Source organism: Mobula birostris, chromosome 8, assembly GCF_030028105.1.
Source record: "Mobula birostris isolate sMobBir1 chromosome 8, sMobBir1.hap1, whole genome shotgun sequence".
Taxonomy (NCBI): Eukaryota; Metazoa; Chordata; class Chondrichthyes; order Myliobatiformes; family Myliobatidae; genus Mobula; species Mobula birostris.
Genome location: NC_092377.1, coordinates 100,009,120 through 100,035,161, shown reverse-complemented (window position 1 = coordinate 100,035,161; position 26,042 = coordinate 100,009,120). Strand labels below are relative to the sequence as shown.

At 41.8% G+C, this 26,042-nt stretch overlaps 1 protein-coding gene across 10 annotated transcripts in view; it reads right to left on the bottom strand.

The window, feature by feature from the left end:
* reps1 (RALBP1 associated Eps domain containing 1) overlaps positions 1-26,042 on the bottom strand; it is a 111,439-nt gene that overhangs the window by 3,461 nt on the left and 81,936 nt on the right. For 8 of the 10 annotated variants that reach the window (XM_072265793.1, XM_072265783.1, XM_072265784.1 and 5 more), the window contains 9 exons: positions 25,371-25,479; positions 14,904-15,005; positions 14,604-14,673; positions 14,286-14,416; positions 13,829-13,893; positions 11,821-12,003; positions 10,263-10,346; positions 4,937-5,085; positions 1,141-1,246 (listed from right to left, as the gene is read on the bottom strand). In XM_072265793.1, the coding sequence (XP_072121894.1) occupies positions 1,141-1,246; positions 4,937-5,085; positions 10,263-10,346; positions 11,821-12,003; positions 13,829-13,893; positions 14,286-14,416; positions 14,604-14,673; positions 14,904-15,005; positions 25,371-25,479 (999 nt within the window). The remainder of the gene's footprint in view (positions 1-1,140; positions 1,247-4,936; positions 5,086-10,262; positions 10,347-11,820; positions 12,004-13,828; positions 13,894-14,285; positions 14,417-14,603; positions 14,674-14,903; positions 15,006-25,370; positions 25,480-26,042) is intronic. The other 2 variants (XM_072265785.1, XM_072265789.1) reach the window with 1 other exon arrangement.

The window sequence follows — 26,042 nt, the reverse complement described above, 5'->3', positions numbered from 1 at the left end:
TAGAAATCCAATGGCATTTCTCCCTTTTTGTGGTTTACAGAGTACTTTTCTTGCAGCCAAGCTTTCTTTTGAACTTGGGTTGAATTCTGCCAAACAGAACTGAATGTCTTTCAGTCTGAAGCAGAAGGTATTAATTTTCTACATTTTCTCCCAATTTCCCAAAACTGATACCAATTGCCCTTTGAATCACTTGACATTAATGACTAACTGCAGAGCTTTTGACCAAATCATCATTTAATGTTAAGACACACAAGGTGCTGGAGGAGCTCAGCACTATCCATGGAGGGGACTAAACCAGGATCAGGTTGACTGTTTATTTTCCTCACCAGAGATGTCATCTAACTTGCTAAGTTAATACAGCATTTTTCTGTGTGCTGTTCTGAATTTCCAACATCTACAGAATCTTGTGTTTAGCATTTAATGTCACTTTTGAGCTGTGGATATATTAACTGACTGCTATGATTACATGAATGCAAGCTGAACAAATGTGTTGGTGATGGTGGGGGTTAAAATATTAAATGTAATTTCATGACTCCAACACTGAACTGGTTCCACAACCAACAGACCTACTTTTAAGGATTCTCCAACTTATATTCTCAACATTTATTGCTTACTTGTTATTTATTTTGTTCTTTTTGTATTTGCAGGTTTTTTGTATTTTGCACATTGTCCATCCTATTTTGTGTGGTTTTTGATTCTATTGTATTTCTTCTATTTACTGTGAACACCTGCAAGAAAATGAATCTTTGGGGGGGAGGGGGGAATGTGTGTGTAGATACACACACACACACACACACTTTAATAATATATTTACTCTGAACTTTGATGACATGTATGTGTCACACCTTTAAGGGTTAATTCCGCAAAATAAGTTAATGGTTATATTTTTCAAACCATAGAAATGACATGCTTATTATATGGTGTGTCAACCCCCAGATTTCTGCATTCCACTAAGGCACATATGTGAGGAAGCATGCAATAGATTGACTAAACTAATAAAATAGTCCTGCAGTCTTTGTAACAAATTGTTTGGTTACTAAACTCTTTAAAGTGCCAAACTGATGGGATGATCTCTGTTGCACTGTTGGCCTTTGGTAGCATCACCGATTGGGAAATGATCTGAAGGCAGACAGAGCTTACCTTCAGTTGTTGCTGTAATTCACTGTTGAGCCTGCCTAGCACTGTGTTAGTCTCCTTATTTCTTCTGATCGAAGCCTGAACCGACTTTTTATCTTTGCCAACTGACCTAAAATGAAATAAGACGTTAGTGTGCCAACTCCATTGTTTCTATAGCAGTTTACTTTGGATACCCATATAGTGAACAAGGGCAGCAAGTAGCTCACAGACTTGCAACGTGTGATACAAGTTGCTCACTTTCACCCAGCTACACGCAGCTCCAGTGTGGCCTGGCTCTAGAAACACCCCATTCATTGCCTGGATCTAAAATATTCTAGGTGCCTGCCAGTCTGTGTGGGGGAAAATATCAACAGCATAGTTTTTATTTAAAAAAAAACGGCATAGCAACAGGCCCTTCCAGTCCAGTGAGTCTGCAGTTTGACTGTATCTAAATAATGATGGCCTTTATTTTGGTCTCATATCGAGGGAAGGATGTGCTGGGCCTGGGAAGGGTGCAGAGGACGTTTGCAAGAATGATCCCAGAAATGAAGGCTTCATATGTGAGGTACATTTGATAGCACTGAGGCTGTACTTGGTGGCATTCAGAATGATGTGGTGATGCATGTAATCTCATTGAAACCTATCAAATACAAAAGACCTGGGTAGAGTAGATGTTTCCATTATCAGGAGACTCTAGGATCCAAGGGCGCCACTTCAAAACTGATATTTATTTATTGAAATACAGCACAGAGAAGACCTTATGAGCTGCGCTGTCCCGCTAACCCCGGATTTAATCCTAGCCTAATGACGACACAATTTACAATGACGAATTAACCTACCAATTGGTACATCTTTAGATCCTGGAAGGAAACTGGAGCACTCGGAAACCCACCTGCTCACTTGGACTCCTTATAAGCAGCGGGGGAGATTGAACCTTGGTCACTGATACTGTAAAGTGTTCCGATAACCACTACACTACCAGGCCACCCACCCCCAGAGGAATTTCTTCAGCCAAAGGGGTGAGGAGGGATGAATCTGAAGAAACCATTGCCACAGGACAGCTGTGGAAGCCTGGTCATTGGGTATAATTAAGGCAGGAATCGATAGGTTCTTGACTAGTAAGAGGGTTAAGGGTTACAGGAAGAAGGTGCAGGAGAACGGGATTGAAAGGCATTCTATACATATATCAAGAGCAAGAGGATAACTAGGATAAAAAAGGGGAAACATTTGCTTGGATGTGGAGAATGTGAGTGAGGTCCATAATAAGTATCTTACTCCAGTATTTACCAAGGAAAAGGACATGGAGGATCAGGAGATCAGTGCATTAATATGTTAGGGCATTTAGAGGTCAAGGAGGAGGAAGTGTTGAGTCTCAAAAATGAGTATTAACGTGGATTCTTTTTAACTGGTTTGGCACAATGTCATGGGCTGAAGGGCCTCTCCTGTGCTGTACTGTTCTAGGTTCTATGTAAAATAATGAACAGACTCAATGGGCCAAATGGCTTAATCCTACTCGTCTATTTTAATTGTCCAATGGATTAAGTATAACAAAATAAACATGGATTGGACCCAAAGCAAGAAAGATCCTGTTTGGCACCAAAAGCAAATTCAATTGCAGGGGAATTTAAATAGTTAAATATTAAATAGAAAATAAGAAGTTGAATCAGAATCAGGTTTAATATCAATGGCATATATCATGAAATTTGTTGTTTTGCAGAAGTACGTTGCAGTACATTTCAATAAAAACTATAAATTACAATATATAAAATAAATAAAAGTGCAAAAAGAGAAAAACAAAAATAGTGTGATAGCGTACATGGGTTCATTGTTCATTCAGAAGTCTGATGGCACAAAGGAAGAAGCTGTCCCGGAAACATTCAGCATGCATCTTCAGGTTCCTGTACCTCCTCTTGATGGTAGCAATGAGAAGACAGCATGTCCTAGGTGATAGGGGTCCTTAATGATGGATGCCGCCTTTCTGGGGCATCTCCTTTTGAAGATGCCCTTGATGCTGGGGAGTCCAGTGCCCATAATGTAGCTGGCTGAGTTGACAACTTTCTGCAGCTTTTTCTGGTCCTGTGCAGTGGCCCCTCAGTACCAGGCAGTGATACGACCGGTTAGAATGTGTGTTGACCATATAAATACCAGATTATCAAGAAAACACAACGCAGTGTCATCCTTGCTGACCTACCATCCTTACACATAGCCAGATCTCAGCAATGTGTTTGCTCTTGCAAAGACCCAGCAAGCCAGACAGTGAGGACAATACATGATAAATTCTGGACATGCCAGAAACACCCTTTAATGGCAGAAATTTTTCTATTCTGACCTTGTGATTCAAGTTATTAGGTCAGCACTTTGGCACTTTCAACTTCCGCATTAACCAACCCCGTTTTTTACTCAAATACACTGAAATGCAACTGGGTTATTGGCTGAGCACACTTTAAAAATCAGGCTGGGTAATATGTAGCCAATATGTCATAAAATGCTGGAGGAATATGAGGTGTTGTGGCAGTAAAGACAGTATCTCCCAGAGATTACGCATTACAATTCAACTTCCTATTTCCATTCTGACATGCCAGTCCATGGCCTCCTGTACTGCCACAATGAGGCCAAACTCAGGTTGGAGGAGAAACACCTCCTCCAACCTGGGTAGTTTTCAATCTGATGGCATGAACATCAATTTCTCCCAAATCCAGTAATTTCTCCCCCTCCCTTCTCTTTTTCTATTCACTGGCTCCCCTCTTACCTGTTCTCAATACCTGCTCATCACCTCTCTCTGGTGCCCCCTCCTGCTTCCCTTTCTCCAATGGTCAATGGTCCACTCCTATCAGATTCCTTCTTCAATCTTACCTCTTCCACCTATCCCTTCCCACCTTCTCCCTCACCTGGCTTCACCTATCACCTTCTAGCTGGTACTCCTTCCTCTTCACCCTCCCCCACCAGCCCACATTCTTATTCTGACATGTCCCCCTTCCTTTCCAGTCCTGATGAGGAGTCTCAGCCCAAGTGTAGACTGTTTATCTGCCTTCATTGATGCTGCCTGACTCCAACAAGTTCCTCTGACATTTTGTGTGCATTGCTCAAGATATCCAGCATCTGCAGAACCTCTTGGGTTTAGCCAAAGTTTGAAGTGGGGTCAGTGAGAGTGGGAAGGGAGGGAGAATAGGCAAATATTTTCCAAAAGCTCCAGCTCCCCATTCCTCTTGAAATGTGACACTAGCAAAGGCTGCACAGGACATCTGAGCTTTGGCAGCCACAAGCTCAGCAAGTAGGAGATCTCCATCTCATACAAAATACTTTGGGAGAACGCCAACTCAAGGTGAGGAACATCAGTCATTGAGTTATACAGCACATAAACAGGCCATTCACCCCAACTTCTCCTTGCTAACCAAACTGTCTGCTCGAGCAAGTCCCCATCTCATATAAACTACTGTGGGAGAATACCAAGTCAAAGTGAGAAACATAAGTCATTGAGTTATACAGCACATAAGCAGGCCTTGCAGCCCATCTGCTCCTTGCTAACCAAACTGTCTGCTCGAGCCATTTCGTCATGTTTGCACATTTGATAGACAAGTACCTGAATGGGATCACTGCCCATCGAGAAGGCTAAACTACATTCTGCGTTAAGAAGAGAACCGTGGGGGTATGCGAAGGGGAAAGGACAGAAAATAACCTCAACAGAGTCAGACAATGAAGTCCTGAGCTGATTCATCAGTTCTTACACACCAGGATCTAACATGGTGAGACTTTCCAGTGCATCAGTCACAGAGAAATTGCTATCTAATTGGAAAGAGGAATTAAAGGGAATCCCATTCACCTTGAAACGGACGAGTGGGAGACTAAAACAGTGTTGATGATGCTGGTTTTTTGTGTAAGCTCATCTGCATCACCACGGAGTTCTTCTTCAGACTGCAGTCTCCGACGAACAGGCTTAGGAGGAGGAACAAGACACGTTGCAGTTTTAACCTGGAATTGGGAAAAGGTAGGATTAATTTAATATTTCATAATTAACTTTTCCTGTTAATGTGCAATTTCAGGTCAATATTGCATGGTAAGCAAACATAATGACCCCTGTTAGTCATTCTTCCTTCTCCCCCCCCCACCCCAACTTCAACCAGACAAAAGATACATTTTGAGAGGACTAGAATGTAAAAGTCAAGATGTAATGCTGAGGTTTTATAATGCATTGTGGAGGCCTTAATTTTGAGCACTGTGAGCAGCTTTGGGCCCTTATCTAAGAAAGGATGTGCCGACATTGGAGAAGGTTCAAAGAAGGTTCACAAAAATGATTCCAGGATTGAACGGCTTGTCATATGAAGAGTATTTAATGGCTCTGGGCCTGTATTCACTAGAATTCAGAAGAATGAGGGGTGACCATCGAATGGTGAAAGGCATTGATAGAGTGGATGTGGAGAGGATGTTTCCTATGGGGGGAGGGGGGGAGAAGAAGAAAGAGCCTAACACCAGAAGACACAGTTTTAGAATGGAGATGAAGAGGAATTTCTTGAGCCATAGTATCGAATCTGTAGAATTTTTTGCCACAGGAGGCTGTGCAGGCCAAGTCATTAGTTATATTTAAGGCAGAGGTTGATATCTTGATTAGTCAGGGTATGAAGGGATAAGGGGAGAAGGCAGGAGATTGGGGCTGACAGGGAAATGGATTAGCCATGATGAAATGGTGGAGCAGACTCGTTGGCCAAATGACCCGATTCTGCTCCTATTTCTTGTGTTGTACAATAATGATGAACTTGTGATCTCTCAATCTACCTCGTCATTGCTCATGCACCTTCTAGTCTACCTGCACTTTCTTTTTAACAATATACTCTGCATTCTATTATTCTTTTTGTACTATCTCGCTGTAGTTATGCGTGTGGGTGGCAATTTAACAAAAACTTTTGAACCTCATCAGTTCTATTAATTAACCTCAGAAAGCATCCTATCCAGATGCATCACAGCTTAATATGGCAAATGGTCTGACTGTGACAAGAAACTGCAGAGAGTTGTGGACACAGGTTAGCACATCATAGAAACCAGTCTCTTCTCCATGGACTGTCTACCTATCTTGTTGTCTCAGTAAAGTAGCCTACATGATCAGAAACCCACCTAACCCGGACATTCTCTCTTCTCTCCTTTCTATTTGGTAGAAGGTTGAAAAGCCTGAGAAGCACCATCAGCTGAAGGGCAGATTCTATCCAGCTGACACAAGACCCTTGAATGAGAGTCTCGTAGAATGGCACTGCACTCTTGATCTCTATTGAGCATAGGAGATGGGATGTTATGTTGAAGTTGTATAAGACGCTGGTGAGACCTAATTTGTAGTATTGTGTGTGCAGTTTTGATCACCTGCCTACAGGAAAAATGTAATCGAGGTTGAAAAAGTGCAAAGAAAATTCACAAAAATGTTGCCAGATCTGCAGGATCTAAGTTATAAGGAAAAATTAAATAGGTTAGGACACTATTCCTTAGAATGTAGAAGGTTGAGGAAATTTGATAGAGGTATACAAAATTATGAGGGGTATAGATAAGAGTAAATTCAAGCGAAGGGTGAAAAGTGAAAAGTTTAAGGGAAACACAAGAGGGTCTTGAGAGTGTGGAACTAGCTGCCAGCATAAGTGGTGTTTACAAGCTCAATTTTAACGTTTAAGCAAAGTTTGGATAGGTACATGGATGGTAGGGGTATGGAGCGCTATGGTCCCAGTGCAGGTCGATGGAAGTAGGCAGTTTAAATGGTTTAGGAATTAACTAGATGGGCCAAAGGGTCTGTTTCAGTGCATACTTTTCCAAGACACTCTATTTACCTCATTCTGCTCTTGTACTTTGTCTATCTGCACTACACTTTCTCTGTTACTGTAGCACTGTATTCTATTACTCACTGCACTCTGTTATTGCTTTTCCCTCTGTACCACTTCGATGCACATAGATTTGGAATGATCTGTCTGGATGGCATGCAAAACAACATTTGTCACTGTACTTCAGTACATTTGCTCCACTCAGAGCTAATCGGCATCTCTCCTCAAAGGAGCTTTTCCCGAGGCTGTTTTCCAGACTTTTATACAACCCAAGAAAAGCTTTACTACTTAAAAATGTAGTGAAATTACCGATTTCCAACAACAAAACTCTGCTTCTTTCATCCTAACTTATACTACTTTGATTTATTATTGTCAGATGTACCAAGACACAGTGAAAAACTTCTACATACTATTCATACTGATCAGATCATTACACAGTACATTAAGCTAGAATAAGGTAAAACAACAATGCAGAATAAAGTTGAAAAGCAACTGAAACAGTACAGTGCTGGTAAATAACGTACAAGATCGTAACAAGAGGTAGACTGAGAGTCCATTTTATAATAGAAGCAGTCTGTTCCAAGAGTCTGATAACAGTTGGGTGGAATTGTAAAGTCCAGGTGCATTGCAAACTGCTTCCTGCAGATATGTTCATTACCAACTGTCTCCATCACACCACATTATTGTGCTTATTCTCCTATATTTGTCTGATCTAACAAAGATTAGTATTATCAACTTCTTATATGATGCAAAAGTTGATTTGTGGCAGCAATACAGTGCAAAGACCTTCTGCCATCTAGTCCATGCCAAACTATTAATCTGCCTAATCCCATCGACCTGCACCTACACCGTATTCCGCCCCCGCCCCCCACCCGGACCCTTCCCATCATGTACCTAACCAAACTTCTTAAAAATTACAAATGAATCTACATCCACCACTTCCAGTGGTAGCTCATTCCACCCTCTGAGTCAATTTCCCCCCTCAGGTTCCCTTTAAATATTTCACTTTTCACCCTTGAACTATGGCCTCTAGTTCTTGTCTCACCCATTCTCAGTGGAAAAAGCCTGCTTGCCTTTACGCCTCAATTTTATATATACCTCTATCGAATCTCCCCTCACTAAGCTCCAGGAAATAAAGCCCTAACCTATGCAATCTTTCTCTATAACTCAGGTCCTCAAGTCTGGCAACGTCCTTGTAAATTTTCTCTACATTCTTTCTCAATCTTATTTTCATCTTTCCTCTAGGCAGGTGACCAGAATTGCACAAAATACTCCAAATTAGGCCTCAACAACATCTTATACAACTTCAACATAACATCCTAATTCCTGTACTCAATACTTTGATTTATGAAGGCCAGTGTGCCAAAAGCTTCTTTACGACCCCATCTAACTGTTACAAAACTTTCAAAAAATTATAGATCTGTATTCCAGATCCCTCTGTTCTACCACTCTCCTTAGTGCCCTACCGTTCATTGTGTAAGTGCTACCCTAGTTTGTCCTCCCAAAGTGCAACACCTCACACTTGTCTGCATTAAATTCCATCTGGCACTTCTCTGTCCATTTTCCAGCTGCAAGCTTTGATAGCCTTCAATGCTGCTCACTACACCTCAATCTTGGTGTCATCTGCAAATTTGCTGATCCAATTTACCACACTGTCATCTATATCAATGATCTGGATGATAAACAATGGACCCACCACCAATCCCTGTAGCACCTCACTACTCACAGGCCTCTAGAGGCAACTGTCTAGTACCACTATCTGACTTCTCCCTCAAACCCAATGGCTATTCTACTTTATCACGTCTGGAATGGCAAGCAAATGAACCTTCTTGATGACCCTCCTATGCGGAACCTCATCAAAGACCTTGCTAAAGTCTGTGTAGACAACACCCACTGCCTTGCCTTCAAATTTCCTGATAACCTCCTCGAAAAATTCTGTACATGACTTACCACAAAGCCTCGTTGATCATCCCTAATCAGATCCTGCCTATTTAGTCTGATACTTCTTGAAAAACAAATACGTGGGGTGATTGATAAGTTCATGGCCTCAGGTAGAAGGAGATGAGTTATACAGCTCTCGCTACACGCACATGCAGGTCAACTCTTTGAGTGATTATGCAGAAAGTTTGAAGTTAATAACTCATTTCCTTCTACCTTAGGCCACGCACTTATCAATCACCCCTGATGAGTTATTAACTTCAAATTTTCTGCATAATCACTTAAAGAGCTGAACTGCACGTGCCGTATAACTAATCTCCTCCTACCTTAGGCCACAAACTTATCAATTACCCTTGCTGTGGACACTTTCTGGAGGTCCAAGATCCGTATGCTCCACAACCGCTGGACTAAGCAACAGTGCCTTTATTCCCTGCGGAGCATCAAGAAAGCTCACCTCTGTCCCAGGATACTGACGAACTTTTACCGCTGTACCATTGAGAGCATACTCACCAACTGCATCTTAATGTGGTATGGCATTTGTCCCGTATCAGACCGCAAAGCACTTCCAACGTGTGGTGAAAACTGCCCAGCGGATTATTGGCACCCAATTGCCCACCACTGAGAACATCTGCCATAAACGCTGCCTGGGCAGGGCGAAAAGCATTATCAAGGATGCATCTCACCCTAACCACGGACTTTTTACTCTCCTCCCATCCGGTAGGTGCTACAGGAGCCTCCGCTCCCGTACCAGCAGGCACAGGAAGAGTTTCTTCCCTGAGGCTGTGACCCTGCTGAACCTCACATCACAGCACTAAGCAGTATTGCACCCATATTGTACTGTCTCAGTACTTTTATATGTGTGTGCTGTAGCACTTACTTCTTATTCACAGTTATTTTGTTGTAAATAACACTATTCTTTGCATTTCTGGTTAAATGCTAACTGCATTTCATTGGCTTTGTATCTGTACTCAGCACAATGACAATAAAGTTGAATCTAAATCTAAATGTATAAATGTAGGAGGGGACTATGTTGAAAAATAAATGTGCTAGGTTTTCTAAAACTGACTCCTACCATAGGCCACGAACTTATCAATCACCCCTCAAACTAGTTAGAGGTTTGTGGTTAAATATTGGACATTTAAACATTTTGCTTCTCTGTGTATAGAATGAAAATTATTGGAAATAACTGAAAAGGAGTCACTCTCTATTAACAGTCAGGTCACCATTCACCTCCTCGCATGTGTAAAATACTCTTCTGTGAAGCAGTACTTCAAGAAAGGACCTTGCTACCCCTCTCCTCCCCCAAGCAATATGATTAGCAGCCATAAAAAAAATGTCATTTATGTGAAGAAGCTTGGAAGAATAAAGAACAAAGCCTATTAAAGTTCATAATGTTCAATCAAATATGCTACATACCATGTTTCCAGTTGGCTTTTCATCACTAGAACCAGCTAGCTTTGCCGTTCTCAGCGTGCCTGTTGAATCTGAAGGCTTCTCAGGCTATATATATTAAATCAGAAACAGGTTTATTACTGAAATGCTGTAAAATTTGTTATTTTGAGGCAGCAGTACAGTTCAATTCATAAAATTTAAGTTACAATAAGGATTATATAATAAGTAGTACAAAGAGAGCAGACCAATGAGGTGGTGCTCATGGACCATTCAGAGATCGGATGGCAGGGAAGAAGAAGAATCTGTTCCTATAACATTGAGTTATAGGACTCCTGTACCTCCTCCCTGATGATAGTAACAAGGAGAGGACATATCCTGGATGGCAAGGACCCTTTTTGATGGAAGCCAACATCTTGAGGAATCACCTTTTAAAGATGTCCTTGATGATGTGATGGTTAGTGTCCATGATGGAGCTGGTTGAGTTTACAACCCTCTGCACTTTTGTCCAGTCCTGTGCACTGGTGCCTACATACCAGATAGTCATAAAGAAAAAATGCTCTCCATGGTACATCTGTAGAAATTTGCTAGTCTTTAGTGACTTATCTCTGAATGAAATATAGCTGCTGACTCTTTGTAAATGCATCAATATGTTGGGCAGATCTTCAGAGAAGTTGATACTCTGAATATTGCAGGTGGGTGGAGCTAGAAAAGTCAGCGGCAGAAGTTTTTACAGACCCAGGTGACTTTTTCCAGTTCATCCGCAAAACAACTTATTCTTATTTTCTCATTTCTCTCTTTTCTTTTCAAGGTGGCTGAGCTCCTGTCGAAGTCCATGATCTACAATTGCAGCTCAAACTGATTCTCCATGAGTTCTCAAAACAGGTTCTCCACGGGTGGTGAGTTCTCGATGTCAGATTCACTGTGTGGCTTGGTGTTTCAATAAACCCAGACGTGTGGCTTTGGTGTGTGGACGAGCCGGTTCCTCACTGATGCCACCGAATGAAGTGTTGTGGAAGATCGGAACATCGGACAGCAGGTGGCGTGAGCTGCTGTCAGGGAAGGCTTCTGCACTCGAGCTATCCCCCCCTCTTGGAGTGTGAGAGACTGCTGGTCTGAGTCGGAGGACTTGGAGAAGCAACATGGCAGATTGTAACATCAAAACCGAGCTGCTGGTCTCCCACTCTCGTTTATTGCAGGAGCGACCTCTCTCTCCCTCGCTAGTGAGAGTGAGCCTGTCAGATACTGAAGTGCTAGGAGACTGTAGTTTCTGATGGACTCCAGATCAAGGTCTCATTGGGGGCTTTATTGCATGCATGGTAGGGCGAAGGGGTTGGTGCATTTGCTGGAGCAAGTGGGGGGGGGGAGGAGGGGCTTTGGGGTTCTGACATTTTTGTCATCCATTCTTTGGGTTTTTTCTGTTTTGTGGATGCCTGCGAAGAGTAAGAATTTCAGGAATACTGTATACATTCTCTGATATTAAATTGAACCATTGAACTCAGGAACTTCTACTGGCTGCCTTAAATCTGTTATGTAGACGTGTGACACATTAGCTCCCCAACCACCATATTGTGGTCATGCTCACCTGCATAGTTTCAGAATGCCTGTCTGCATCGTCTATTTGCTGCTCCGTCCCCTTGGATACAAATGCTTCAAATTGACGAAAATCAGCAAAGTTTGGCTGCTCTGGCATCTGCTGTGGTGAGGTGCTGCTGTGAGCCACATGACCATCAACGTCTACTGGCCGATGTAATGGAGGCACAGTGACCTAGGTGGAACATAACACCATGGTCAGAAGCATTTCACTTACACATTGTAAATTTCTGATCAAAGAAAAAATTGAGCACTCAACTGTAGATTGAAAGTAAATTTTAAAAAATCTGAGATGGTTAAGTACATTTGTTTTGACAGCACAACAATTGTTGACACCAAAATGACTTATATAAAAAAAAAATTGAAGACCTCCAAATTGATGGGGTAGAAATTTCTTCTCTAGTTTGGATTAAATGCAAAATACTGGGAACAAATATGTTAAACTGGATGCCTCAACTTCTGTTACGTTCACTTTCAAGGAACCGAAGTTTGGAGGAGAGGTTCAAACCCTTATTATATCACATTAGAAAAACCTCCAATGCTGTGGCCAATGTGCGGTTTAATAATATACTTTCTAAAAGACTAAAATTAAAGTATTACATGATGCAAATCATTTCTTTCAGCTCCTCCCACTTTCTCCAAACTCAATGTGTAGCCATGGATATTTGCATGGACCCCAGCTACGCCTGCCTTTTCATTGCCTATGTGGAACAGTTAATGTCCCAAATGTTCCCTAGTAATGCTTTCCAACTCTTTCTGTGCTACATTGTCAATTGCATTAGCACTTATCTCTGTATGCAGAAACCTACACCTGCCCAGTCACCTCCCTCACCTTCATTCAGAGCCCCAAACATTTCTTCCTGGTGAGGCAACCTGCACATCTGCTGTATCAGGTGCTCCCAATGCAGCCTCCATAGACAACCAATGTAGATTGAGGGATCGCTTTGTCAACCAGGATTTCCCAGTGGCCAACCACTTCTAGTTGGGAAGATGGAGTCTATTATCAAAGGATGAGATTAAGGGGTACTTGGGGCACATGACAAAACAGGCCAAAGTTACAATGGTTTTCTGAAGGGGAAATCTTGCCTGACAAATCTGTTGGAATTCTTTGAGGAAATAACAAGCAGGATAGACAAAGGAGAGTCAATGGATGTTGTTTACTTGGATTTTCAGAAGGCCTTTGACAAGATGCCACATGTGAGGCTGCTTCACAAAATAAGAGCCCATGGTATTACGAGAATGGTACTAGCATGGATAGAACATAGGTAGTCAACCAGAAAAGGCCCCCTTTACTCTCAGTCTTTTCCTCCTGCTGGTCAGCCAGTGTCGAGTGGTGTGTTATAGGGGTTGGTTTAGGACAGGTTCTTTTCACATTAGAGCATTCTGAGCAGTTTTGGCCTCTTTATCTAGAAAAGACGTTCTGGTATTGGAGAGAGTCCAGAAGAGGCTCACGAGAATGATTCCAGGAATGAAAGGTTAACGTTATGAGATTTTAAAAAAGAAATGGCTCTGGGCCTGTACTCACTGAAGTTCAGAAGAATGAGGGGGGAGAGGGATCCCATTGAAACCTATTGAAAATTGAAAGGCCTAGACAGGGTGGATGTGAATCCTAAACTGGGTGAATTTGTGACCAGAGGGCACAGCCTCAAAATAGATGGATGTTCATTTAGAAAAGAAACAAGGAATTTCTTAAGCCAGAGTGTGGGGAATCTGTGGAATTCATTACCACAGACGGCTGTGGAGGCAAAGTCATTGGGTATATTTAAGTCGGAGGTTGATAGGTTCTTGATTAATCAGGGCATCAAAGGTTATGTGGAGAAGGCAGGAAAATGGGGTTGAGAGGGATGATGGATCAGGCATGATGGACTGATGAAGCAGTCTCAATGGGCCAAATGGCCTAATTCTGGTCCTATGTCTTATGTAATAAAATACTTTCAGCATGTACTGCTCACTTCATATGGCACCTTCAAAGCCGGGTTTTGAAAAGCTGATCCATTTACCTGTGTAGGCTGTGGTCTTGGAGGCACTGCAGGAGGACAGGCAACAACTCCAGCCTGTGTTTGTCCTTCAGTATTAGGAAAAAAATGAAAAAAAAAACAGACAATACAATCACTCATCTTGTATTTTATGGTTTACCTTACACTTTATTCTGCATTGTTATTGTCTTAGCTCTTTCCTGTTCAATGCACCATGTAATAATTTGATCTATGATAATTTTTGCAAGATTATCACTATATCTTGGTACATGTCACATAATAAACATTCTCATACATGACATCTGCTTTGCAAATTACACAATCTTTACACCAGCAGCCATTTCTCATTGACACAATTGAAACCCAAAGCTTAATTTCATAATTTCTGCACCATCTTATTGTAGCATCGATCCCTGCAGTCACCACAGTTTTTGTTTTGTGCACTGCAATGAAGAAAAACCTGCCCAGTAAGATTCCTCACCTGTGTTACTCGCAGAGAAGCTTCTGCTCATGTCTAGTGAAGACGACCTTGAATGAGAAGGCTGTGGTCTTGGCGGAGGTGGAGGAGGTGCAGCTTTGAGCGTGTTGTCTGGAGAAGTGCCCGAATGAGAACTGTAAAAAGAACAACTCCAAGATAGTAATGTATGCTTTCATCCTCGTGATGAGCCACATTTTCCACCGAATTAATTCCATTACACTCTCTCTAAAAACTATCAATCATAATGCACTCTTCCCAATGCAGTAATTCAATTTTATGAAGCTTTGCATCTACAAGCTCCCTAGAGAAGCATCCACTCACCGTTGCCGGGTTATGCTGTTTCCAATCTGTTCAGATTCAGAAACAAATGAATCTGAACTGCTGTACCCATCTGTTGAGAGAAAAGGAATCACATGTTGAATCATCAATATACTAGAATCTTGGGAAGCAAAATAACAAAATCAGCATGGAAATATCCATAAACCAGGATTTGTTGGTACTAGGTAAAACATGACAAGAGTAAAAAGAAATAAACTGAAACCCCATCTTAGAACAACTAACAAAGGGTTAGCAGAAGAGATTAAACAGGTGGACACATGTGCTACCAAGCAGTTCCCTTACCTACAGTATTTCCTGCAACAAATTTCACAGTGGTAGCCAGCTTCGTCTCCTCTGAAAGCTCTGGTGAGTTTGTAAGCAAAGGACTAGTTGGGTGTGCAAGTTCTGCAATATAATGAGACACCTCAGTTAGATTTCATAGAGAGTTAGAAAAGTACAGCACAGAAAATAGCCCTTTGGCCCATCTAGTCCATGCCAAGCTATTTTAACTGCCCACTCCCATTGATCTGCCCTGGGAGCATAGCCCTCCATAATCCTACCATCCAGGTACATTGAAATCAAGCTCGCATGTATCAGGAGTGTTGGCAGCTTGTTCCACACTTTCACAAATGCGAGTGAATAAGTTTCCCCTCACGTTCCCCTTAAACTCTGCACCTTTTACCCTTAACCCACAACCTTTAACTGTAGTCCCATCCAATGGAAAAAGCCTGCATTTACCCTATCCATACCTCTCACAATTTTGTATAACCCTATCAAATCTCCTCTCAATCTTCTACACTGAAGAATTGGAGCAGGGGGCAGGGATTCAGATTTCCGAAAAACTGGGACCTCCTCTGGGGCAGGTGGGACCTGTACAAAGAGAAGGGATGCACTTGAATCCGAAAGGGACCAATATTCTTGTGGGCAAGTTTACTAGAACTGTTGGGAGTGGTGTAAACCAATATGGCAGGGGGATTTGAACCAGTATTATAGAGCTGAAGATGAGCCTGCAGGTTTACAAGTAGATGATGGATGTAAGATGAATGCAAGACAGGACAGGCCAATGTTTAGGTACAAATGCAGACAGAGCAGAGAGTTAAATTGTATCACAGAAGCAAAATTCAAAAGGGTGAAGGATGCAGCACTGAAGGCGCCATATTTAAATAAATATAGCATTCAGAATAAGGTGGACAAACTTCTGGTGGAATTACAGATTGGTCTGTATGACATTGTGGGCATCACTGAGCCGTGGCTGAAAGGTGGCCACAGTTGGGAGCTTAACATCAAAGGGCGGGGGGGGGGGGGGGGGACTAAATACATTTTGCTAAGCAATTGTCATCTTACGTCAGAGCTTGATGGAGATAATGTCAGAAGTGGAAGTGGTACATTTCTCACTCTATGACAGCACAAAAGCTCTCAAAAACAAACTGTATACCATAAACAGCTGATATACATAAACAAGAGATTCTGCTGATCCTGGAAATCTAGATATATAAAAAAATGCTGGAGGATCTCAGCAGGTCAGGCAGTATCTAAGGAGGGGAAAAACAGTCAACATTTCAGGCTGAGGTCCTTCATTAGGACTGGAAAGGAAGGGGAAAGAAGTCAGAATAAAAGGATAGGGAGAGGCAGATGAAGTAAGAAGCTGGGACATGATAGGTGGAAAAGGCAAAAGTATTAGGAGAAGAGTGGACTACGTGAGAAAGGGAAGGAGCAGGGGTACACGGGGAGGTGAGAGGAGAAAGAGACAAGAGAATAGCCAGAGTGGGGAACTGAAGGAGAGGGGGTGGGAGTTACCAGAAGTTAGAAAAATCAATGTTCATCCCTTGTCCGTTCGTCTCTCCTCACTAATCTTCCCCTCAACACTTATCCCTGAAAGGCACCCCAAGCGCTACACCTGCCCATTTACCTTCTCCCTCACCTCCAATTAGGACCCCAAACAGTCCTTCCAGGTGAGGCAACACTTCATCTGTGAATCTGCCAGGGTCATCTATTGTATCGGGTGCTCCCGATGCAGCCTCCTCTACGTTGGTGAGACGAAGACTGGGGGGCTTTTTTGTTGAGCACTGTCGCTGCATCTGCAGAAAGTAGTATTCCCAGTGGCCAATCATTTAATTCCTACCCCATTTGGATATGTTGGCCCATGCCACCTCTACCACCACAATGAGGCCACACTCAAGTTGAAGGAGCAACACCTCATATCTCTCTGGATAGCCTCCAACCTGATAGCATGAACACAAATTTCTCCAACTTCCAGCAAGTTTTCCCCCTCGCCCTTCAATTCCCCACTCTCGCCTTTTCTTACCTCCTCTTTTCTCCTCAACTGCCTATCACCTCTCACTGGTAACCTCTCCCCCTTCTCCCATGGTCCATTCTCCTCTCTAATCAGATTTTTCCTTCTTCAACCTGTTACCTTTTCCATCCATCCCCTCCCCACTTCTTACTTCATCCCCATCCTCAAACCATCCATCTATCAGCTGCCAGCTTGTACTCCTCCTTTTCCCTCTATCTTCTTATTCCAGCTTCTTCCTCCTTACTTTCCAGTTCTGAAGAATAGCCTCAGCCCCAAGCGTTGACTATTGCTTTCTTTCCATAGATGCTACCTGATTTGCCAGGTTCCTCCAGAATTTTGAGAGTTACTGTACATTGTGTTTTACAGGACTGCTTTTATATTTACTTTTACTGTGTTTTTAGGCTATTCTTCCCCCCCCCCACCCCATATCATATCCAAAGTAATAATCATTTTGTTCTCCTTTACACTCATACTGAAGAATGACAGGAAGTCTCAAATCTTTAATTAAATATTACACGGTCATGCTTTGCAATAATCTGCAACAAACTAACAGCCGCAAATATATACTTATTGTAGATAATCTTCAAAAATAAAGCTATTAACTACGTATTAACCTTTCGCTGCCTTGACACCTCTTACTAGGGCAAGCTACTTGACCTCCCAGACCTGCAGCTCAGCCTGAAGGACAAGGAGTGACGAAAGCAACACAATATCAACAGCTACCACAAACTGAAGGTAGTAAAAAGAAACCCATAACCCTTAATAGTGCTGATGATCTTGGGAGTCTGAGTTCACAGCTGCCTGAAAGTGGCTGCACAGGTTCTTAGGGTGGTTAAGAAGGCACATGGTCTGCTTGTCTTTATTAGTCGAGACATTAAGTTGTAAAGTTAGGAAGTTATGTTGCAGCTTTATAAAACTCTAGTTAGGCCACATCTGGAGTACTGCATACAGTTCTGGTTGCCCCATTATAGAAAGGATATCAAGGCTTTGGAGTGGGTGCAGATGAGATTTACTAGGATGCTGCCTGGATTAAGAATGCACGTGCTATAAGGAGAGGACAAATGGGTTGTTTTCTCTGGAGTGGCTGAGGGGAAATCTGATAGAGATTTGAGACTATGAGAGACATAGATAGAGTAGAAGATAGTATCTTCTTACAGGGTTGAAATGTATAATACCAGAGGGCATACATTTAATGTGAGAGGGGGTAATTTCTAAAGCGATGCAAGGGGAAAGTTTTTTTTTAAAAAACAGAATGGTACATGCCTAGAATGCATTGCCTGGGTTGGTGAAAGAGGCAGATACATTAGAGGCTTTTAAGAGACATTCAGGTAGGCACATGAATGTGAGCAAAATGGAGGTATATGAACATTGTGCAGGCACTACAGATTAGCTTAGATGGCTATTTCATTCGTAATTTTGCAGAATACTGGTTTGAAAGGCCTGTTCCTCTGCTGTCCTGTTCCATGTTCTATACTGCATATACAGTAGTGAGTGGTTAATTTGGAAAATTGGTTTCTACAATGAAGAATTATAACCTAGAGTGCACAAGAGGTATACATTTGTTCAATGGTAGAAAGATAAACATTTTAAAAAGCAAGCACACCCATATAACACAATTAATCATCAACCTTTCTGCAAATCAATCAGAATCAGTTAGCAGCCAAAGGGATAACCAGTACGCTGAACCAAGTTGAACTTCACGCTGTCTAAGACTGCCGCAAATTCGAAACCAGAGCAGCACAGAAGTACAAGGGGCCGCACTGCTGACCAATACCAACTCTGCTCTATTCTTGACAGCTTAGATCACATGACTTGGCAAAGCACAAGATAGAGGCAGTCTATGCTGCAACACATGCAGCCAAGATAAATGCTTCCACTAATAAAAGCCAAGAAACTACAAGATAATCTGATTTATGGATACAGGCAAACTCTGGGTAATGAAGAAGTTCCTTTTTTTCAAAAATCAGTTTTATTCACATATTATAAAACACAAAGCAAAAAAAAACATTCAACATAACAACCAAACCTCCACAGCGTTATAAGACCATAAGACAAAAGAGAATTAGGCCACTCAGCCCATTGAGCATGCTCCACCATTCCATCATGGCTAATTCATTATCACTCTCAACTCCATTCTCCTCATAACCTTTGACCCTCCCCCAACTAAATGACAATCTATCAACCTCTGCTTTAAATACACCTAATGACTTGGCCCCCACAGCCATCTGTAGTAATGAAGTCCCGATTCACCTGCCCCTGGCTAAAGAAATTCCTCCCCATCTCTGTTCTAAATGGACACCCTTAATTCTGAAGCTCTGCCCTCTGGTCCACTATAGGAAACATCCTCTCTATCAAGGCCTTTCAATATTTGATGGGTTTCAATGTGATTCCCCCCCCCACCCCATTCTAAACTCCAGCTAGTATAGACCCAGAGCCATCAAACATTCATGTTAACCCTTCCATTCCCAGAATTATTCTCATGAACCTCCTTCTGGACCCTCTCCAATGCCAGTACATCTTTTCTCAGGTAAAGGACCTAAAAACAAAAAAAAAATTGCTCCCAAAACTGACCAATGCCCCATAAACTCCGGTATCACATCCTTGTTCATATTCTAGTCCTCTTGAAAGGAATGCTAACATTTCATTTGCCTTCCTTACCACTGACACAACCTGCAAGTTGACCTTTAGGAAATCCTGCACAAGGAATACCAAGTATGGAAATACCAATGCCTCTGAACGAAAAATCCTGCAAAAAGTAGTGGAGACAGCCCAGCCCTTCCCACCACTTAGAACATCTACATGGAGTGCTGTCACAGGAAAGCAGTATCCATCAAGAATTCCCACCACTCAGGTCATGCTCTCTTCTCGCTGCTGCTATTGGGAGGAAGGTCCAGAAGCCTCACGACCCACGCCACCAGGTTCAGGAACAGCTATTACTCCTCAATCATTGGGGATTTTAACATTAAAATTGGATTGGGAAAACCAGGCCTGTACTGGACCTCAAGAGAGAGAATTTGTAGAATGTCTAAGTGATGGCTTTTTAGAACACCTTGTTGTTGAACCCACTAGGGGATCGGCTGTGCTGGATTGGGTGTTGTGCAATGATCAGGAGGTGATAAGAAAGCTTACGGTTAAGGAACCCTTAGGGAATACTAGACAATGGGGTGACCCGTTGGGGCACCCTTCGAGAGAAGGGTAGTGCAGTCTGATGTGCCAGAATGAACACTAAATTTTCTTGAATGCTATTGGTATCGCTTTGCTTTGGAAACTGAAGTAGAAAACCTCAGTTTATTAAAGAAGAACGACGCGTAGCAAAGCAAATATAGCTCCTCCTCGTTTAACAAAGGACACTTTTGATGGCATAATTTCTGGTTTATCTGCCACCCTTGTGCCTCTCGTTGTCATTCTGGAAATGTGCAGCACTTTCATCTCCCGTCTCTTCATCTCTTCTGCTGTTTGTTGTTTGTCTCTGATCCTGGAAACATGCATGCCCCTCCTCCTCTGTCTCTTCTTCTCTCATCTTTTTTTGTCCTGACTCTTTGATCCTGGAGTCATGCAGCCCTGGCCTCATCCGATTCTTGTTCTCTCCCTCTGCTTACCGCTTCCCGCTTCCCGACAATGTTTGGTGTCATCTCTTGACCATAATGTCCCCCTTCTCTTTCAGTGCGGCATGATTAGACTGACCATTTTTTTTTACCCCAATGTTGGATAGAAGATACAAAGCAGTAACACCAAAAGATGCTGATTATTCTTGATGATGTGGTTGGCGCTCTCCTAAATGGACGTGATATAGTCACCGCTGTCCTTTGACTGCAGCAAAGGGTTTTATGGGTGTCTCGAAGTAAGTCATTAGAATAAGATTTAATTATCTCTTATTGATAGGTGGCAGTTAGATCTGTCTCAATCCTGCACATGCTGATGGTGATTAGCAGAATGTGACTCCTTGAAATAGAGCTGTCCTGCCCTTTTGCTCCGGTAGTGTCGCTGCTGAGAGTGGCTGTGCGCAACGTCAGGTTGTCACGTCCTGATTTCCATGATGGTGGATCGTCTCTCAGGTGAAGGTGAGCCTGTTGATTTTTAGGCGAATGAGCAATTCTATACGAATATATAACCCTGAACTTTGCCTGCATTCTGTAAGTTAGCGCATTTTAAATCGATTTAGTCAAAAAAAGTGCCGCTGAAATGCACCGTCTGCGCTAATTGGAGGTCACAAACAGACAGACAGGGCATGAGAGCTTTAGTAGTAAATAGATGATTAAATCCACTTTGAAATTTGAGAAGGAGAAACTAAATTCCAATGTGTTGGTATTTCAGTGGAATAAAGGAAATTACAATGGCATGAGAGGTGAACTGGCCAAGGTTGACTGGAAAGTGACACTACCAGGAAGGACAGCCGAGCAGCAATGGCTGGAGTTTCTACAAAAAATGAGGGAAATGCAAGACAGATATATTCCAAAATTTTCGAATGAAAGGATACTACCGTGGCTGACAAATGAAGTAAGAGCCAAAAGAGAAGGCATACCAGGAATCCAAAGCTAGTGGGATGATAGAGGATTGGGAAGCTGTTAAAAATTTGCAGAAGGAAACTGAGAAGATCATTAGGAAGAAAAAGATGAATTATGAAAGGAAACTGGAAACTAATATCAAAGAAGATACTAAAAGCTTTTTTAAAAAAAAGTATATAAAGGGTAAAAGAGAGTTGAGAGTAAATATAGGACCAATAGAAAATGATGCTGGAGATATTGTAATGAGAGACACAGAGATGGAGGAACTGAATGCGTATTTTGCATAGTCTTCGCATTGGAAGACATCTGCAGTATATCGGACACTCAAGAGTGTCAGAGAGTGAAGTATGTGCAGTGAAAATTATGACTGAGAAGGTGTTCAGAAAGCTTAATGGTCTGAGAGTGGATAAATCTCCTGGATCTGGTGGAATGCACTCTCGGTCTGAAGGAAGTAGCTGGAGAGATTGCAAAGGCATTAACAATGATCTTTCAAGAATCGATAGATTCTGGCATTGTACTGGATGACCAGAAAATTGCAAATGTTACTCTGCTATTTCAGAAGGGTGGGAGGCAGCAGAAAGGAAACTAGAGACCTGTTGGCCTGATGTCAGTGGTTGGGAAGTTGTTGGAATTGACTGTTAGGGATGAGATTATGGTATACCTGGAGGCACATGACAAGATAGGCCAAAGCCAGCATAGTTTCCTGAAAGAAAAGTCCTGCCTGACTAACCTACTATAATTTTTTTGAGGAAATTACAAAGGAGATGCAGTAGATGTGGTGTACTTGATTTTCAGGAGGCATCTGACAAGGTGCTGCACATGAGGCTGCTTAGCAAAATAGGAGCTCATGGAATTACAGGGAAGTTACTAGCATGGGTGGAGCATTGGTGATCGGCAGAAAACAGAGTGGGAATAAAGGTATCCTATTTTGGCTGGCTGCCAGTTACCAGTGGAGTTCCACAGGGGTCAGTGTTGGGACCGCTGCTTTTTACGAAGTATGTCAATGATTTGGACTATGGGATTAATGGATTTGTGGCCAAATTTGCTGATGATACAAAGATAGGTGGAGGAGCAGGTAGTGTTGAGGAAACAGAGAGCCTGTAGAGAGACTTAGATAGTTTAGGGGAATGAGCAAAGAAGTGGCAAATGAATACAATGTTGGAAAGTATATGGTCATGCACTTTAGTGGAAGAAATAAACGGGCAGACAATTATTTAGATGGGGAGAGAATTCAAAATGCAGAGATGCAAAGGGACTTGGGAGTCCTTGGGCAAGATACCCTAAAGGTTAACCTCCAGGTTGAATCGGTGGTGAAGAAGGTGAATGCAATGTTGGCATTCATTTCTAGATATAGAATATAAGAGCAGGGATGTGATGTTGAGGCTCTATAAGGCACTCGTGAGACCACACTTGGAGTATTCTGTGCAGTTTTGGGTTCTTTATTTTAGAAAGAATATACTGACATTGGAGAGGGTTCACAGAAGATTCACAAGAATCATTCCAGGAATGAATGGGTTACCATATGAGGAATGCCTGGCAGCTCTTGGGCTGTATTCCCTGGAGTTCAGGAGAATGAGGGGGGATCTCATAGAAACATTCCAAATGTTAAAAGGCCTGAACAGATTAGATATAGCAAAGTTATTTCCCATGGTTGGGGATTCCAGGACAAGAGGGGACGACTTCAGGATTGAACAATGTCCTTTTAGGACTGAGATGTGGAGAAATTACTTTAGTCAGAGGCTAAAGTCATTGGGTGTATTTAAGGCAGAGATAGGTAGGTTCTTGATTAGCCAGGGCATGAAAGGGTACGGGGAGAAGGCAGGGAAATGGGGATGACTGGATGAAGTGGATCAGCCCATGATTGAATGGCAAAGCAGACTCAATGGGCCGAACAGCCTACTTCTGCTCCTATATCTTATGGTTTTATAGTCCAAAGACATACTAGTTAGCAGGTTGATTGGTCATTGTAAATTGTCCTGTGAGAGGCTCAGCTTACATAGGTGGGTTGCTGAGAGATCATTACAAATGCCTCCACAATCTCTTTAGCTACCTCTTTCAGAACCTTGGAGTATAGTCCAACTGGTCCAGGTGGCTTATCTATCATCAGACCTTTCAGCTTCTTGACCACCTTCTTGTTAGTGATAGCAACTACACTTGTGTCTGCCCACTGACACTCTTAGAATATCTGGCATACTGCTAGTGTCTTCCAAGATGAAGAATGATGCAAAATGCTGATTGTTCGTCTGCCATTTCTTTGTCCCCCAATACTATCCCTCCGGCGTAATTTTCCAGTGGTCCATTAACCACTCCCATCTCTCTTTATATATCTGAAAATACTTTTGGTATCCTCTGATATTATTGGCCAGCTTGCCTTCATATTTTATCTTTTCTCTCCTTATGGTTCTTTTTTCTCCCCAAGTTGCCTCTGTTGGTTTTTAAAAGCTTCCCAATCCTCTAACTTCCCACTCATTTTTGTTATATTACATGCCTTCTCTTTTGTGCTTTCCTGTGCCTCCCAAATTCCCCCCAAAACACCATCCATTGTTATTTTGCGTTATCCCTGCTAGTGTCCCCTTCCAAACAACTCTGGCCAGACTCCTCTCTCATGCCTCTGTAATTTCCTTTACTCCACTGTAATACTAATACATCTGACTTTATTTTCTCCTTCTCAAACTGCAGAGTGAATTCTAACATTATGATCACTGCGTCCCAAGGGTTCCCTAATCAAATCTGGCTCATTACACTGCCCACAGTTCATAATAGTTGATCATCTAGTGGACTCAACCACACTGCTCTAAAAAGCCATCTCAAAGGCATAATACAAATTCCCTCTCTTGGAATACAGGAACAACCTGATTTTCTCAATCTACCTGCATATTGAAATCCTCCATGACTATTATAACATTGCCCTTACTACATTCCTTTTCTATTTCCTGTTGAAATTTATATCCCACGTCTTGGCTATTGTACAGAAACCTGTATACTCCCATCAACGTCTTCTTACCCTTGCAGTTTCTTAACTCCACAAACAAAGATTCTACATCATCTGATCTTATGACACTTCTACAGATTTGATTTTTTTTTTTTAAACCACCAGGGCTACTCTACACCCTTTGTCTATCTGCCTGTCTTTTCAATAGCTTGTGTATCCTTGGATGTTAAGCTCCCAACTATGATTTTTCAGCTATGACTCAATGATGCCCACAATGTCATGCCTATCAATCTCTAACTGCGGTACAAGTGTTTCTGCCTTATTTTGTATACTGTGTGCATTCAAATATAACACCTTCAGCCCTGTATTTATTGCCCTTTTTGATTTTGCCCCATGTTACACTTCAACTCATTCCACTGCCTGCAATATGCCCATCTTCCTGTCTTTTCACAATCTTACTACACACTGTAAACCAACTGCCCCACCCCCATTATAATGAATGGCATCAAAAATTATTCAAGACTAATAAAGAACAATTACTGAAAGTGGAAAAGAAAAGAACTCAGTCTGCTGTTCATATGAATGAATTATTCTATGTACATCGGACATTTTGAATCTTGTGTAAGGAAAATCCACACGTCAAGTGTTTATAACTTGGGGACAACCTATGCTCATTTTAAACCTGATCAGACATCAAATTTTGTCAATTACAGTTAGGCATACGAGAAGCAGTTCAATATAAATTATAGTAACTATGGGCATCAATTTCTCCCCCCCCCACCCCCGAAGATAACCAAATTCAATTGTCAAACCCCTTAATGAGAAAAAAGGCTGTAGCTTCAGAGAGATTCTGAAGAACTTCAATGCTTCTCATTAGGGCCAAGGCTGAACAGGTAATTTTACGTCATGGCCCTAAGCAGAGTAACAAATCAGTTCCTAAACTAATCGAATAGGCCAATTCATGAAAACAAAGCACTTTCTCTGGAAAGGATTGTAGCAATAAAAAAATTAAATAAATGCCAAATTAGACAGACAGATACCGGAGCAGCCATTTTCATTACCACTTCCAATTCTTTTCAGCTCCATCTCTTGCATATGAATTTTACTTGGAGTCATGCGGATTGGAACAGGGTGAACAATAGCTGTGTCCTGAGCGTTTGGAAAATAGGAGAGAAAAAAGAAAAAAAAGAGATTACCACTGGTAATAACATAAAACATTTAACAGAAAATAACTCAATCGCACTGAGTATTTTTTCTTCAGAAACATATGAAAATAATAACTTGCAAAATAACAAATGACTTTAATGGCAAAAGGTGATGTGACAATAGGGCAATAATAAAAATACACTGAAATGTACATTCACGTTAACTAGAAAATTGCATCACATTCAAATAAATAACTTCAACATAATTTGTAAAATTTTGCCTATGAGTACAGCCAAGATATTCCACCCATGTTCTTATACCCAGCTATTTCCTTCAGCTTCCCTGGAGTTGAAGATTTCTTTGGGTGGATAAACCTGCAGGACTTAGATGCTCTTTAACCAGTCAGGTAGGATGGACAACAATAACAAAGATTTTATGGATCTCTCAGGAACTTATTTCCGAATGAACTGCAGTAAAGGAAAATGTGTTCACAAAGTTCCAGTGACACGTGTGCACTAAGTGAATGATGATTTTAATTAATGACACCATAATACAAGAGTTGACCT